Source organism: Argentina anserina, chromosome 6 (assembly GCF_933775445.1).
Source record: "Argentina anserina chromosome 6, drPotAnse1.1, whole genome shotgun sequence".
Lineage (NCBI taxonomy): Eukaryota > Viridiplantae > Streptophyta > Magnoliopsida > Rosales > Rosaceae > Argentina > Argentina anserina.
In genome coordinates this window covers 6,735,619-6,753,300 of record NC_065877.1, presented here as the reverse complement: position 1 = coordinate 6,753,300, position 17,682 = coordinate 6,735,619, and the positions used below count along the sequence as shown (strand labels likewise).

Genomic DNA, 17,682 nt, shown 5'->3' with positions numbered 1-17,682 from the left:
CTCCTTCTAGATTGATAAAGACATGTAAATATTTCTTATATAATTAAGGTATACCATCTTTGTTTATCTTTGTATATATTTTCTGTGGTCTCATATTAATATAGTTCTATATCATATATATCTACGTACACCTAAGTAACTCAGATCGAGATCAGATATGGCTGTGTCCAATTCCAGTAGCTCTTTGCTAGCTTTGGTGCTTCTTCTAGTTGCTTGTGCTTCAGAGAAGTCTTTAGCTGTTGATGCTAGGCCACTGTCCCTCTTTTCACAAGAAGGTAAGAGCTTTGGCTCTGATTAAGCATCCTAAAATCTCTGTTTTTCGAAGATTGATTAGTGGAGAACTAATTAAGATCGTGATCTGTGCTGTAGGATATTCAAAGGTTTTTGGAACCCTTGGAATAGCTTGTGAGTGTTGTGATGGAGTTGGAGGTAAATGCAAAAGTAGCTGGACTGGTTCTTGCAGTAGCCTCAAATGTCTTCCTTGGAAGCAGCATAATATACAATTGTTGAATTAAGCAGATGGCCTTGATATTTTCCCTTCTCTTCTGCTCTCAACTTTGTAAATACCTATATGCAGATTTATGTTGCATAGAGTTTTTGCCTTCTTAATTTTTTTCCCTTACCTGGGTTTTACATGTCTTGTGTTAATTACTGTTATGCATATATATATATATATATATATGCAGATATATGTAGATATATGTTCTATTAATGAAGGTCCAGCAACTATAATCGAATTGATGCTGATGGAACTGGAATATATGTTCCCTGATTATCTGGTCTCAGTTTATCTAAACTTCAGTCATTTCTATACAATATCCTAGATTCATATACAAATTGATGCTGATCATGATTAAAAGAGAAGCTAATTTGTTATCTGATCATCAAACTTTGTTGCTACGTGCTAGTGATAAAACTATCTATGTAGAACCCAAGATAGACTACGGGAGTTTCCCATTGACAGAGAATGGAAATCTGAAAAAGACCAGGCTATGATTTCTTCAATGGAATGACTTGGTAGTTGGTCTCCTTTCTTTGTGAAACTAGGACCTTTATACAGTCTCCTTATCATAAGTTGCCATTTGCTAATGCTTCTATGAACTCATAAAGAGTTTGGCTTACACACAAAAGCAGGATCTCCACTCGATTAAAACAAAAAATTGTCTGTAGAATTCTGAATTTGCTGATTCCATATCCAGACTATTCCATAGAATGTATACCAGTTAGGTTAACATTATTTCATATTAAATGACAACATTTTGATACAATTTATGTTATATTTCTTTTTATGATCAGTAAATAACTTAATATCAAACTGATTCGAACCAAGTTATGTTAAATTGGGTAAAAAATACTCAGAATCATATACAAGTAATGTAACCTGGTTACATGTCACTTAGTTGAATAAATATATGTTGACTCCATTTTTTATAACCCAAAAATAAAGGACTACTTTAAAGTTTAGAAGCTCAGGGCAGTGAGCTCCATTCTTTTTCTTTGCACCTTGATGTCAAGTTAATTAAAACATTTTTCAAAGAGATCTGGAGAATTGGACTCAAATCATGATAGTTTACAACAGCCTATGCAGTTTACATCTACAACTTCATAAACTCATATGAGTATTGTTAATCTGCTATGTTTAAGATTTTCTAATCTGCAATGTTTCCGGTTTAAATTAGCCTTTAAATTATACTCATCAAGCTTTTCTTCCCTTAAATCTGTGACGACCGAAAGTCATTTCGTAGGCCCAAGCATTTTAGGTGTTTTGGTATGTTCTAGTCTACTAGGCCCAAGTTCAAAGTAGTTTCAGATGTTCCGCGGCTCGCTGTGCTTTCATTTCCTCTCCTTTTCTACATTATTTGAGCCTTTTGAGTCATTCATTCCTGTTCTTGGCAAAACATACTGAAAAGTCTCAAATTATTGTCTATCTAAATTTTTGCTACGAGCAAATATAAAGAGAAACCAGTGGCATAAAATGACCTGGAGTTGAGTCATGAATGCACAAACTAAGGACTATTAACTGAACGATGACAAAAAATGTTGATATTAATGTTCATAATTCATATGTGAATGTGACACATTCAAGTGGCAGATATGACTTATACAATGTAATCAACCAGGCATTACAGGGTTTTCAAAAGTACCATTACTTTCGGTATATTTGATTTTTTTTAATAAAGGGTTTGTGCGGCTACCCTTAACTTTTAATTGAATTTGATGTTAATAATCTATCTAGTTTTCGCTTTAGGAACAATCGATCATCCATGTTTCTATAAGTTAACAAAAAGATTGACTGTTAAGAAAATATGTAGAATGATTGATCGAGAAAGAAACAAAACTGTAATCAAGTTGGAACCAAACTCACTTTATGGTAAATGATTGATATATAACTTCACACAAAAGCGTCATCAACGTACATAAGATTCTTTTGAAGAGTTTCGATGAATACAGCACAAAGAAATAGTGTTAAAGAATAATCCATAATTTTTTTTTTTACTTTTAGTAATGTATGCTATTATTGTTTCTTTCTTTTCCCCAGTTCCTCCCTCTCTCTCTCTCTCTCTCTTTTTTTTCTACCTGTGTTTTTCCCCTCTTCCATTCTATTTGTATCAGAACGTAATGAAAGCACAATAATACTAAACAATTCTTTGGTTTTATAATTTTGAATAAAACGTACAATTCCTTGTTTTTGTGTAGCAAAAGAAAATTTGCAATAACAAGAGCGTGGCCTGTCATTGTCTGGGTACGTAGAATACCAGCTTGGAATTGAGTCATGCGTTCATAAAAGTTATGACTCTTGATGAGAAATATGTTTCGATACAAATGCATGCTGGTAATTAAAAGAGTGGAATGCTTTAGGTGCCAATGAACATTACAAAGTGATGATGAGCAAGAACTTTGATAGTAAATCTTGCATTTCTCATGGCGGAGGGTGAAACTTCTCTTTCTAATGAGCAACGAACAACAAATGAGAAATATAATGAGCAACTCTTATAACTAAGATTCTACTATCTCAGCATGATAGTGTGGTTTTTTTTAAGTGAATCAAGTTGGTTCATATTCACTTGTGGGAATTTAACAAGAGTCTATACAAACGACACTTAGAAATAAGAATTTGACCGGTGAATAATCAAATCTTACTCAGGCATGCATAACTCATTATAACCCAATCAACTTACACAACAACCCGGCCAACTTTGGGTTATGACTGATGTAATAGACTAGGTTGGACTAATGCACGAAAAACGTGAATTTCCCCAATCTTCTCTTGAAACAATACAAGTTCCAAAGGGAACAAAATTTAACGCAAAAGCATAGCACAGAAACGACTTGCGTTGCGGAGCCATAGAAAAAAAATCGGAGGCAAAGTGAAAAAGTACACGCGGACCTCGCTAGGGGGACAAACTGATATCATGCATCGATCATCTTCATGTTGTTAACGTGGGTCTTTTGGATTCTTGCACTTTTTTCTCTGCTTTTAGGCTTCGGTTCTTATCCTTGGCATCGTAAACTGATAGGTTCAAAGAAAGGGCATGCGTTTTGCGATTGTTCTCCTCCTCATATCTAGTTGCTGCTCTTCTTCTTCTTCTTAATTCTGGTCTGTATATTAATCATAACTCATGAGTTGGTGGTGTTGTTAAGATCGGATCCACCATTGCTCCATCTCTTATCCCTAATTAGTTTATAAAAAGAACACAACCTTTCTGGCTTTTTGACTAGATTGCAGGACTGAGGGGCCCTGATTGATTAGATATCAATCGAAATTGCACAAGGAAGATTGTATTTTGTGATGGATATAAGCGAGAGGCTTGTGATAATCGATGCCCTGACGTTTATCACACCAGCTTAAGTATCTGTCAATGCTGTAGGGTTCTATGACTCATATCATGTATGGATAAATGGAATATATGATATAGATACATGGATAAGATGGATCAAGTGAAGTCACATGTGTAATTTATATCCTCAAGGAATCCACTAGTAGTTTGGTTGTCGATGATTGTTTTATGCTTACGATCATGAGATTACGAGATGTTTTTTATTTTTATCAAGATAAACTCATTAAAAAAATGAAGTTACCAACTGATTCAGAACCTTGAACAATTATTCCATACTAGCTAGGAGTGTCTAAACTCTCGGCCACAAACGAAATCGGTCTCAACACAAAGAATAGAAGCCTTCAATAGCTAGTTGATGAGCTGCTCTCATAAACTATAAGAAATGAAAAGATGACAATGTACATGCGGAACACAGTCAAGGCAGTCATGAGAGCCGAATAGGCAAATCAGCATGCCCTTCTTTGACGAGATATTTATTTGATCGTGATTCAAAATTACATTAGATTGATATGATTTTCTTTTCAAAATTTGGTCATTGTTCCTTGGAAAAATAGAGGATATATGTATCCTGTTTGTAATAGAATTCCTCCAAGAATGAGAAATTTTAAGTTACAACAAGCAGCAAAGGGAAACGATATTGGAATAGACGTTTCCTTTTCTATTATCTAGAGAATATTTTAGTCTTCCAATTTCATCTTGTCCAGGGAAAAGATGAACGTACTCATCGACGTATAAGTGAATTTGTTGTAAACACAGTGATTTACGTGGACAAGTAAGAAACCAAAAGAGAGAGATAAGCAATCCGCCAAAAAGAAACAAATTGTTTTTCAGTAAAATTGTATTTCTAAAGAATGTCTTTACGTGCAAATATGAACTCACCAGAACTGGAAATCTATGAGCTTTTATTTCTCCTTGGCACATTGAAGCCACAAATAGATAACCCTTCTACAAAACATGCCTAACCAGAGGACTGGAAATCTATGAACTTTTACTATCGAATCCAATATGAGGACTCGGTAAATCAATATATGATGCTTTTCCACTAAAAACATACTTGAGATTGATGCGGTTTTGGTCACCACCTCATTATCTCGTATAATGAGATGATGAGATGTATGTGTCGGTATGTCATTTTCTCATATGTTCCAGGGAGAGTTTTTTTTTTTTGGAGAAGTTCCGGGGAGAATTTATGTAGCTGAGATTTTGAGAGTGTGATACCTATAACATAACAAGTAATATCAAAGGTTAATATTAATTCTTTGATTATATTTTTTCAGATTACCTTCTCCGTCTAGATTGATTCCAAGTATCTTTCCTAATTAGATTGATTTCCTTATCTCTACACAGTAGTGACAGTACTGTGCATGTATTTTAACAAACACTAAATAACAAAAAACACTTCTATTAACATCGACTCTATTTGCCTTTTCATAATGACATAATAGAAATATCGCTAGATATGCAATAAGATTACGCATTCCTTGAAATGAAAATTTTCATGAATAGTCTACTGTGATCTGCTAATGTAGCAATGCTGCAATAAACTTTATGGGACTTTGGTGGTGTTTTTGGATGAAGAAATTCTAAATTTTATAGAATTTATAAATGATGGTATCTTAAAATTTATAAATCTGAAAATCCGTCAATTGTAAATTCTAGGGTTTTGATATATTTAAGTGAGATTTGAAATGAGTAATAGATTAAGAAAGTTTGAAACGAATTAAAAAGATGAAATATTAAAAGATGAAATAATGGAAAGGAATTTGCAAATAAAACATATTTTGTGGGGAATTTAATTGGGGAATTTGAACAACAAATTCATTCTTTTTATTTTTCACATAATTTTAAAATTTCCAAGTTATAGTTGCCAAACAAGATAATTGTATTTTAGAATTATAAAATCCCCACTTTCAATTAAATTCCATCTTTTTTTTCTTCATCAAAACACACCATGGAGATTTTTACTTCATAGGAATGAATTTTTGTCATGAATAGTCTGTTAAAGAAATGCGAGACAAAATGAAATTGAAGATTTTAAATTATATTAAGTTGTTTACTACCATATAAAATTTGAATTAGGAATATTCTGTCATTAGGAGATTAAGGCTATGTTTGTTACCCCGGATTAGTTGGGATTGGGTTATGGAGTGAAACGTGTTAGTCCGAAACTTATGTTTGGAAACACACGGGATTAGCTTTAATGAAATTAGCTAATCCGCGCGTCTCTTATTTTCCGGATTACAGAGAGGCCCCGATTTTGGGTGGACTCTCTAGCACACGTTTCGCCCTCCACCCCGCCTCCTCAGTCACTCTCACCTCACCTCTTTATTCTCTCCTCGTCTACTCACTGCCTCATCGCCTCCTCACTCTAGATCGCCCTCACCTCGCCTCGCCTCCTCACTCTGGATCACTCTCACGTCGCCTAGATCACTTTGCTCACCAGGTTCTCTCTCTCTCTCTGTATCATCTGGACCATCATAGAGATTGATTCATCTATTTCTTAGCAGATCCCCGAGCTCTTGTGGTCCTTCATCCCGTGCATCGTCGTCCGATCCAGTTGCTCGGTACCATCGTTGACTCATCTCTGGTTAGTTCTTAATCCTTATCTTCCATTGGAAATGTTTGATCTGTTTATGATTTGGGTTATAATTTGATTTTTGATTTGGGTTATCATTTGCTAAACTAACTGCTGGAGCATCCCAGACTGTAGAGGTTAATTGTTAACCAACTCTTAAATAAGCCAGAACTTTAAGAAAGTCAGTTTTGCTCTGTTTAATTTAGAAGAAGAAGAAGAGAAAGCATCAGAAGTTTGGTACCACAGTGAGATGATCTTCCTTGCCTTAGGGAGAATGTAAAACGAGATGAGGAAGTTAAAGCCTATTTATGTTTTCATAATGAAGGCTAAAATAAAATGTGTGCTCCTTAACATTAATGAAGTAGCATCACAGTAGACTGAAATTCAACTAAACGTGATATAAAACTCCCGATCGAGTCCATGAAATATTTGCTAAACAAAAAAGAGTCATTATAGTTTTGCTGCACAACTTGCGTTCTAGTTGTTACAAATTTACAAAGGTAAATCTAGCTCAACGGACCGTATGAAAACCACGCGGCATAAAATTGCACACACGTATGTACAGCGTACGGCGATCCTGAGTGGTATACCAAATACCTCTATATTGTCCGATGTAGGACGAATGAGTCGGGCACGCACTTTAGCGGACCCTTTTTGATTTTGCGTATCATCTAGTCTCGATTAGACATGCAAACCACTGAAATCCTTGTCCTTTGCACCGACGTACAAATTTGGATTCAAAGAAATTTGACTCAAAACCTTTGATCGAATCACATGCATGTAATGTTGTTTGTGAAGATATTGTTTCGATCCAAAAAGGTTTCCGTGAAATAAATTTGTGGTTAGATGTTCATTTTGTAAATTGATCCTCAAGATTTTCAACTAACATCATTGTATCTTTCTAATCATTGTTTTGATTAGTTCAGCAACTACAAATAGTTAGACAATGTAAAGAATAAGTAAAACCCTTTCAGATAATACATGTATGTAAGCACATAACATATATATCAACTAATATGAAGCATCTAATTATAATATATATATATATATCAACTTTACCAAATGTTGTGAACATAAATAAGTTTCTTTATCGAATTAATGTTTGTCTCTTTATTGAATGATTACATCAATATGTAATATGAGGTTGAATAAATAATGTTGTATTGTGTGATTCACGCAAAGTATAATTTAGAGAGGTGAAACACTTTTTACCAAAAATGTATGCCTTGATGTGTATCTGACACAATATAAAACGACAAACAGATAAAACAGCATAACACATGTGGCTTGTCAGTTCACATAACACACGCATGTGAAACATTATTTGTCGGGTATAAGTGTGTAACAATAAAAAAAAGTTACATGTGAACTATAATTTAGACATCGTAACTAATATCAACATAGTTAGACTAATAATTTTATTTCATTTCTTTTAATTATCCTTACTAACAACACGATAATGTGGACATGGGGTGATTATGACAATTGATCATGAGTCAGAGTTGACATTGGATAACAATTATGAAGCTGCCTATAAACACAATATTTTATGCAACTACATAACTTGTAACTCGTATTCCAAATTTAATCTTACGAAACAAGAATGATAACCTAACACTCTTAACTAGGCAAATTGTGTAGAGGCTCGTAAACTCATTTGCTTTGTCCTCTGAGTTTCTAACTTTCGAATGCCAGTCAAGTCGTAAAGGGGATGGGAAGGGTGGGAGAAGACCCATCTCTATTTTGGTCCGACAAGATGAAAAGATAAGGTTACCTAGGTTTGGCTCTCTCTCTGCCTCAATCAATAACCATATACCTTAGAGTTCATATGTTGTCCAAAAACCAAATGGAAAAAAGTCAGAAAAATAGGGTTTAAGCAGGGCGGGGCGGTTATTATCCACTAAGGTAATCGTGGCAGTGATGCATTGGTACATACTACGAGTCCACGTGGCGAGAACCTGTAACCCTCCGGACAGGTTGAAGAACCAGAAACAGAGACGTAATAAGCAGAGACGTAACAAAAACAGAGGAGAGATTGTAGGCGAGAAAGGAGAGAAAAGAGTATCAGAGTACGAGATTTTCAGACTGGGAAAGAGATTTTGAAATGGGGTAGGCGTCGTTTTTGGCTTATAAATTGGGTGGGAGCAACGGTTTCGTTTTTACTCGATACTCCTCTCTTTGATTTTTCACGTGTCCTTCCCCCTTGGCTCTCTCTCTCTCTCTCTCTCTCTCTCTCTCTCTCTCTCTCTCTCTGTCGCCGTTTCAGTTTCCTGGTTTTGTTTTTCAGCGTAAACCATTTTCAGGGCCCATTTTCTTATTCATTAAGCTTCTCTTTTCGTGACGGTGCTCTGTGCTTCTATATAAACCCAACACCACACTCTGTTCGGGGCACAACACACAAGAGAGACAGAGGGGTTTTCGGGATTGTGAGGATTATCAGATAGACAAGAAATGGAGGGAAATAAGCCAACTGACTCGTCTTCCACCTTCACTTCTGAACCGTTTGGTTCCAAAGACTCATCCACCTCTTCATCTGGGATTTTCGGGGCCATTTTCGCGCCTCCCATGAACTCACCTAAGGTATTGCTTTATGTTTTGATTGTGACGTTTGATTCTATTCAATTGATCGCGTGATTGTTATCTCCTGCATTAGAGGATGTGTAGAGGTGAGTTCTGTTTTGTTTTGTATTGGTAATGGGGTATGAATCTCATGCCTGTTTCAGATTGAATATAGTTGAAAGTCCCCGCCTTTGTTGGATTGTATGTCTTTTGGTATTCTAAAATCTTCATGAGGTTTATCCATGTTTTCTTCTCCCAAATCTAGTGAAGGTTTCAGTCTTGATATACAAGTCAGCCTTCGGTTTCTTGTACTTTTTACCTGAATTGGGATGGGGGCTTACATTGGGTTTTATTAGCAGAGGGTAAGGAATCATATAACGCAAAGGTGGTGCATCAGTGCATGTATGTTGTTTTTACCATTTTGTGTGAATTGTTTACATATATTTATTGTTTGTTGTACTAGATTCTGAGAAAGGTCTGTTTTGGCTTTAATTTAGGTGCTAAGCAGGGAATCTCTGCGTTCTGAGCTTACTAAGAAAAAAGTCATTGATCAGCCGATGAACTTCAACTCAGCACAGTCAGGTTTGCATGGCTTTCTCTGGCTCATTGTTACAAATCAGAATTCAGAGCCAGGTTAATTTACTAGGCTTGTCTGTCACTGCTCTGATGGTAGAAGAGTATCTATTTAGTTCTTGTTTTTTTTTTCTTTCAAATGGCTAGTGTGTTATATATACTTGGTCTTGCTTCTGATATGTAGATTTAGTAATTGTTGGCTTTATTTGTGTCTCTGAATCTTGTTATTTGTGCAGGTGATTACTCTAATGGAAAAGGTGAGGGTCAGAGCAAACAGAACAAGGACATGAGTTCCTACTATCATGATCAGAGAGTGCAACAACCATGTCATCTCAGTTCATCAATCTACTATGGTGGGCAAGACATCTATCATCATCCCCAGAATAGCCAGGACTCTGGAAGTAATTCATCGGTGAGTTCTTTAACTTCTTTTTACCCTATTCCTGTAAAATAACTTAATTATGGTTTGATGCAAATACAGAAGCTTCTTATTCAGTCATACTACAGAAATTCCATTATAACATGACGTTTATTTCGTGTTTGCTTCAGTACAAGAAAGATTGGACCGACGACGATGGCACTGCTTGCAGAGGAAACTGGTGGCAAGGTAAGGACCTGCAGTTGATTATTGTAAAGGTGTATGAACAAGCCCAATCAAGCTCTATTGTTTTGACATTGCATTTTCTGTCAACTTTCTCCATTTGTAGGGTCTCTCTATTATTAAGGAGTCTATCACCATCCTCATCCAGGTAAAGTTTTAACACTAGGAACTTCAGGTCATAATATCTTCTTCTTTGGCGTCTACTTTGTTATCTTTGGTTGTCTGTAAACTTGCCTGGACTACAAGTATGGTAATTCTTTATTATCAACTGAATGTTATTTGTATTAATTCTGTCCTTTATGGTAAGGAATATTGCTTTACAAAAATTATTCATTAGCTGTGGTTAGTTAAACACCGTGATACTCTGCTTTACCCAAACTCATGAATTTTCATAAAAAAAATTGAAAGATGCATAGCATGATGGATTCAGTCTTTGAATAAATTCATACCCTTCCTGCCAATGGAACATTGTTCCATGTTTTGGTGTCTTTCCTAGTTTGAAGTTGATGTAACAGAATAGTTTTCTGTTTGCAAGTATTCATCGGAAGGCATACTAGGAAAAAGAGTAGCATGAATTTTACCGAATCACATGAATTCAATAAGAAAATAAATGATGCTCAAGTAGCATGATGGATTCTGCTTTGAATAATTCTTTTAATTCCTGCTAATAGAAAATTGTTCATGTTTTTGTGTCCTTCCTAGTTCGGAGGTTGATGTATTGAATTAGTTTTCTGTTTGCATATATTCCTTGCAGGCATAATAGGAAATAGAGTAGTAGCAGCAAAAGATCGTTGTCGAAGCTGGTTTCTGATCTTTTGCTCCGGCCACACAGCGATCCGTATGAAATCACAGTTTATAACTATACATATGTATGCATCTTTTTTAGGGTCAATGTAAAGAAGGATGTAGTATTCTCCCTCCTTCCCTTTCTCTGTCTCTAAATGTAAAATGTTCCGTTTAGTATCCTCCATTTCTCATCAACTACTACATCAGTATCATGTACTGTAGTTGGAGGGATCTGGATATGTAGTAACTACAGTTTATGCTCATCTATGTACTGTTGAACTTCTAATGTCATTATGTCAAGGCTTGGATGAATGGTTTTCATCTTTCTTCACCGAGTTCTATTGTGTTAACTTTTCGTTTCTTTCCAGTTCTGATACCCTAACTAACGAGAAACTCCTGCACACTTCCAACTACAGTTTAGCACTACTGCATATTATGATGATTATCCCTACAGTTTCTTCTTCTTCTTCTTCTTCTTCACCTCAAAACTGAGATCCTAAAAAATTGAAGTGCCACGCACTACAAACTACCAAATCAGTCTTCAAAGTCGGTGTGGTCCAGAATCCAAAATGAACTTGGCAACCCGCCAACCTGTCAAGCTGCATGACCTCTAAACTGTCCTTTCAATTTTCTTATCCGACCTTGAGATTGTGAGTTGAGGTTATTCCCCTATCCATATATGACCTACAGTTCAAATCAGTCCTTATCCCATGTCTGGTGGAATATTCCTTTCTGTGGTAGTTAGTTTCAGTCGTTAAAAGAAGCACATTGGATGTGTCATGTGAGGAGCATAAAATTCATAGTCGGGTCTGATTTTCATGTTGCTATGATTTTCATGTTGCTATCGATCTTTGTCTGTAAATGGTTCTTGTTGTCATCCATGGGCTTTGCAATTCCACGATCTTTCCTAACAACTAGTTTCTTTGAATTTCTGACGTATAATACGCCAAAGAATCCCAATAGATGTAAAAGTATTCGATTAATCCCCTAATGCATCACCCTTTAAAATTAATCTGTTAGATTAGATGTACTCTTTAAACTAATCTAAATATCTAATGTTTCATGTTATCAATACTTTAATAATTAGTTTTAATAATTAATTTTAAAGATCAAGAGCAAATGAGGTAGATACCAAATAGAGGAGAAAATAATGATTTAAGCACACTGAGAGTCTGATACTGAGGTTCCATAATGTATTTATTGAAGGTACAGTAAAATTATACAAGCTACTAGCATTATTAAATCACAAGCAGTAAGCTCTACTTGGTGACACTAGTAGCCAACAGTTCCAATACAGGGCCTTCTAAATCCGTTTCTCTAGATCCAAATCATGGAAGGGTATAAGCTGCAAGATTAAGTAGCATTGTGTTAGTAGGGTTCAGTAATATAAAGTCTAAAATTGACAGTATTACATGCAACAATTTAGTAACATTATATGAGATAGTTACCTCCACACTTGTAACCGACTGGGCGGTTGGCAAAGTTGCAGCGTTTAGGAATGGTAATGGCGACTTCAGGCTTCACACCGGAGTATTTAGCAGTGTCGGAGAGCAGAACTGCGCAGAGACAGCTAGGGTTTGCCCCTATTCTCTTCACTTGCTTGCAACAACCATCAGAAACAGAAGCTTTTGCGTCTTGTGCAGCAATTGCACAAGGGGCAAGGTTCATTGCCTCCTCATCTGGAGTCGACTTTCCACACGGACTCGCCCCATTAACCTTGTTGAAGCTAATAGCCACTGCAAGCAATCCCAGAATGCAAATGAACTTCATTGGAGTCTCTCTCTTTTTTCAGAATGCTTAAGTTTTAATACTCTAAATGATCCCACAATATTGTTATTTTACAATGAGACAGGGTTTTTATAGCTAAAATCGGAGCATAATATGTGGTTTCTCAATCACCCACTGAGTACTAATGGAGCTAGCACTAGAAGCAGGCAGCTTGTTTACTCAGCACTTTTGAGTGCCAAAATTGGTGCGAGGGTTGTGTTTTACTTTACTGAAACTTGGGTTGGCATCTTCAGTGTAGACATCATTAAGGTGTGGCCATTAGTGATAGTGAAGACCTGGAAGCTCTCATGTTATGGAGACACCTCACTCCAACTGCCCAAAATCTATTACCGACCTTTGGAGGACCTCTTCCTTGTCACAACGTGTAATCAACTAGCAAACTAGGTTCATCTTCCAGAACCATTTTTGATCCACCTAAACCCGAAAGCTCTGTTGTTGCAATCAAACCTAAGACTACAAAATGTAAGAGATTTGCGATGCAGTTCTTGGCTCTGATTTTTACCGATCAGAAATTTGTTCTAGATTTACTCTAAATTCTTCACTGGATCAGCCTTGTTGTGTGGTAAAAATGCAGAAGAAAAAGTGGATGTGGTGTTTTTAGGTTTTGCTTGGAGGATTTACCAAACGTGGGCATTTGGTCTAGTGGTATGATTCTCGCTTAGGGTGCGAGAGGTCCCGAGTTCAATTCTCGGAATGCCCCCTTTAAAGTTTTTTGGGTAACATTTCTCGATTTTTTTTTTCAGAACTTGCAGGAGACCAAGCTTCACTTGATAACACTAAAAGTTGCATGTATCTTACTGTGGAATAACTGGAATTCTTGCGTGAATCATACAAGAACAGAAATACAAGGTTTATTAATTCTTCACACTGTTTTAGCCATTAACTAGGAATGTCGACAATCAATTGAGATAATGTAGAGATGATGATTAGAAAGGGGCAGTTTCTGATACCATGCGGGAGCTCTGGATTGCTCGGAGCTATCACGCTTGGAAACCTAGTGTTTCATGGCAGCGGAACTTTTCTATTTTGAAGAGTGTCGATCGTGCAGACAAATGGGCGGCGGCATTGAGTCCTCTTGGCGCAGACCGTTTGGTGATGGCGAGAAACACCTTTGGCGGTGGCTTGCAGCCGATGAAGAAAATTGGATCTCTGACCTATTACGTTTTGTCGAGGCACTCCTTGTATGCGGGGCTAGGCTGCAAGGCTTTGCTGTCAAATCTAAGGGTGCAGGGATTGGTTTCAAGGAGGCTCCGATCGTTGGGTCGGCATCGTGGTCTGAATGTATCGCTGGATTTTGGGCGATTCAGCGCAAATCTGGTAGATCTGGCGGCAAGGACGGTGGTGGCGTGAGTTTTTTCTACGGAGTATTCGTTGATCGTGTTAGCTGAGGATGGTTTCACATGGAAAGCAGACTGTTGCTCAGATCTGCATTGGTCTGGGGCTATGGTGGTGGTCGTCTGCGATCTGTTGTCGGCGTTGATGGCATTCTTCGGTGGAAGGAAGAAAGAGGCCATTCATGGCCGAGTTTGGGCTTGGGCTGATCAACTTGAGTGTGGGTCTGCTATTTGGGTTTGGATTCTTTGGATTTGCCTGATTTGAGTCTACGGGCTTGGGTCTTGGCTGATTATTTATTTTATTGTATTTAACTCTATAATATTCTTTATGTTATAGGGTTCCTTAAATAAGTGTGCATCATTTAGAATAAGTAGTCATATGCTATGTATCAGAGTATGCTCACAAACTTTTTGCCAATCTGGAGATGACATCATAGAGATATGTAATAGTTATTCTAGCATTTGTTTATATTTTTTATAAACCAAATAGTTTCTTTAAAAAAAAAGATAATATAGAGTAATTATAATTACTTTTCTATCTGCATGTATTATCTAATAGTTAAGAGAATGCATGTGAATACAATCTTCACATTCTAGCAAAGTCTGTGGTATGTATCACTGTATCCATTGTTGGTCTTTTGTTCCTATCTTCCTCCACACAGGCAATGCCAATCTCAACCATCTTTGCTGCTTGTTTTCTGCTGAACTGCCCTTCTAGCCTTGGATCAGCAACATCATCTATCCACGACTCTTTCCCATGTTGAACTTAATTTTTGGCTTCCCTCACAAACCTAGTGATCTCTGCTTCTTGCTCCTCTTCATTGTCCTCCAGCACCCAACTTGTAAGTCGAATGCCCTCCACTATCTCCAGGATCACAACGCCGTAACTGTAAACATCTACCTTTGCAGTGATTCGAAGGTTCATAGCCCACTCCGGGGCCATATACCCCTTTGTTCCTCGAATCTGAGAGTATTGAAGCAAGTCTATCTCTCTGAGTTAGCTTCGATAACCCAAAATCGGCGATCTTTTGGCTCAAATCACTGTCTAGGAGTATGTTTTCAGGCTTCACGTCACAATGTATCAACCTTTCTAGACATTCATGGTGAAGATAGGCTAAACCCTTCGCTACCCCTAGTGCAACTTTAAACCTTTCTTTCCATCCAAGTAAGTTTGAGGCAAACAAGTGCTTGTCCAAACTCCAAAGATCCATTTTCAACAAATTCAGAAACCAGTAATTTGTGCTCATCTTCTGAGCAAAATCCCCAAATTCTCACTAGGTTCATGTGATTGACTTTGCCAATTGTGCTTACTTCTGCCCAAAATACATCTTCTCCTTGATGAATGTCCACCAATTTCTTGACAGCTACTACTCTTTTTTTTTTTTTAAACAACTTCATCAGATAACTCAAAATGAAATTCTCCACAGTTCCGAAAGTAAATTCGAAAAACAAACTCTAAATAGTCTCAAACACTAAACAAACTCGAAACGAAAGCGAAAAAAACAGATTCGACCTAGGTGTTGGTGGCCCTGGTGTAAATCTGCTGGCTGGCGTTAGCCGAGACCATCCTGATGGATCCCCTGGCCATCAAGTCCCTGATTGCCCTCCTGGCCAGAGAGCCGTTGATCCTGAGACGATCGGAGAGAATGGACGGCGTGATGAGCTTGAACTTGGGAGCCTCAGAGAGCAGCTTATCATAAGTAGCCTGGTCGAAAAGCACCATGTTGTTGACCTTCTCCTTCTGCTTGTCTTTGCTCCACTTCTTCTTCTTCTTCTTCTTCTTCTGCTTTCCTCCGCCGGACTTGGCCTCCAGAACACCCTTATAGACACACCCTGAAGCCCCTCTTCCGAGCTCTTACTTGAAGTTTTTGGTTGCATTCTTGAGCTCATGGAAGTGAAATCTTCTAAATCACACGGTATCCGTCTTTTAAAGGAGTTGCTGCACTTCCATCAGTTCCATGTCTTCTAAAAAGCAGCCACCAAGCGGGGACTATAATGAGGAACTCAATAGCACCAACAGCAAAAGCAAAACTATAGAGATATATCCATCTGAACCTTTTAATGGTTGTGCACACTGAAAAGTGGGGATTTGGTGACTCCACAGTCCACACTGAAACTCTTGGGCATTTTCAAGTATATACCAACAAAATCTGGAGACTTGTAGGAATTGAAAAGAGCACTTTTGGTGTAAGTGGTGTAACACCTCCCTTCCCCATCTACCCTATAGCTAAATGCCTCACAGCGGCAATCTTCCAAACAGAGCTATCTGCAATCATCAAGTTCTACTTGTGGAATCTGCACGAATTTCTCTTCTGGAGATTTCGAGCAAGTACGCTTGAACTTTGCATTGCAGCACAAGTTCAAGTTACTTGCATCGGCTATTTCATAGCCAGGAGGACATGAACACTTTGGTGTTGGAGTATAGATGCAAATCCCATTTCTTCCACAAATCCCATGAACCTTACAGAGCTGCACCATGGCTTGCCATGTGATCATCCACGATCCTGTTGAGCTATTAAGACTATAAAGTCTTAGATTTCCATCATAATCCATCGTCAACCGCCTTTTCACTCTCAAATCCATGTCAAAAGCACCTAAATTGCAGTTCATCACTAGACAAAAAGCTATCTAGATCATCTAGAACAGCAACTCTACTACTATTGGAAGCAATTCACCATTCTGAAACACACTATAATCAGGGTCAGGCCAGTACAGGCTTGAAGTGTCAGGACCATTATACATTAACTTCAAAACATTATCACTATCAAAATAGAAGTTAAAATATCCAGAACCAAAATTTCCTCTTCCTAAATTTGATACCAGGCTGCTGTTCTTTGTAAATGGTTTGTTTGGGAGGAGAGTATCAGTGGGGAAATCAAAGCTTTGCCAAAGAATTGTACCATGTTGATCTCTTAGAACAAGGTTGCCAGAATTCATAAGCTCCGCTCTGTCAACACCAGTGAAGCCGGTGCTCCTCTCCCAGATACTTATGTTTGTGTGACTTGTGTCATCCTCATGTTCAGTCAAGACCATGGAACCATCTGGACGCAAAGAAACTCTAGAGTCCGCACCAACGGGTCTGTCTCTGTTAGCCGTCCAAACAGCGGTTTTGTCTCTGGAATCTGTAAACCATATGGAGAACCAATACGCATTTCTTTCCGGCACCCCATGGAATCCACATGTGAAAGATTTGTCTGGGGATGTTAGGAAGTGTGAACCTGCAGCATTTTTCACTGAAATGGATGAAAAACTCAAAACTAGAAGCATAAAAGAACAAGTCATCACTGCAACAACAACGGTTTGCTGGGCCATAATGATTTCAGGTCTTCTGGGAAACTGGTTCTAGAGGGAAGTTAAAAGTTTATAATGGTGCAGTGCTCTTTAAAACAGGTTGACTAGTCTGATGAGTTTACGTGGACTTCCAAGTCTAACCTGCGTTCAAGTCTTTAAAGAGAAAGCTCCTTCATGTTTTTATTGAGAAACATAACAAGCCACGACACACATAGAGGTGACTATCAATGAGCAACTTGAACTCACCTTCCACCAAAATGGTTCGAGATGTGAGACGATACATATGCTCCAAACCTTAGATGAGAGCAACGGGTTCAGCTAAGAAAATATCCATCT

At 37.6% G+C, this 17,682-nt stretch overlaps 3 protein-coding genes, 1 non-coding gene and 1 pseudogene across 4 annotated transcripts; 2 read left to right on the top strand and 3 right to left on the bottom strand.

Annotated features, from left to right (window-relative positions):
* Positions 1-8,519: 8,519 nt before the first annotated feature.
* Positions 8,520-11,264, top strand: LOC126799780 (uncharacterized). The gene is made up of 6 exons (XM_050527045.1): positions 8,520-8,994; positions 9,471-9,555; positions 9,783-9,958; positions 10,096-10,153; positions 10,254-10,295; positions 10,902-11,264. Exons 1-5 carry the CDS (start codon positions 8,866-8,868, stop codon positions 10,268-10,270), a joined length of 465 nt encoding a protein of 154 aa, XP_050383002.1. The 5' UTR covers positions 8,520-8,865; the 3' UTR covers positions 10,271-10,295; positions 10,902-11,264.
* An 842-nt stretch (positions 11,265-12,106) lies between these two features.
* On the bottom strand, positions 12,107-12,773 carry LOC126799781 (uncharacterized). The gene is made up of 2 exons (XM_050527046.1): positions 12,382-12,773; positions 12,107-12,278 (listed from the first exon to the last, which is right to left on the bottom strand). The coding sequence occupies exons 1-2, from the start codon at positions 12,701-12,703 to the stop codon at positions 12,262-12,264; spliced, it is 339 nt and encodes a 112-aa protein (XP_050383003.1). The 5' UTR covers positions 12,704-12,773; the 3' UTR covers positions 12,107-12,261.
* Positions 12,774-13,349: 576 nt separating this feature from the next.
* Positions 13,350-13,421, top strand: TRNAP-AGG (transfer RNA proline (anticodon AGG)). Its single transcript has one exon. It is a non-coding gene; the product is annotated as a tRNA-Pro (tRNA).
* Positions 13,422-14,606: 1,185 nt separating this feature from the next.
* Positions 14,607-15,464, bottom strand: LOC126799777 (putative receptor protein kinase ZmPK1). The gene is given in 3 exon segments (XM_050527042.1): positions 14,607-15,026; positions 15,028-15,260; positions 15,262-15,464. Coding segments are annotated over 3 exon segments (810 nt in total). The 5' UTR covers positions 15,454-15,464; the 3' UTR covers positions 14,607-14,641.
* LOC126799773 (putative receptor protein kinase ZmPK1) lies at positions 15,455-17,382 on the bottom strand (annotated as a pseudogene).
* Positions 17,383-17,682: the final 300 nt, after the last annotated feature.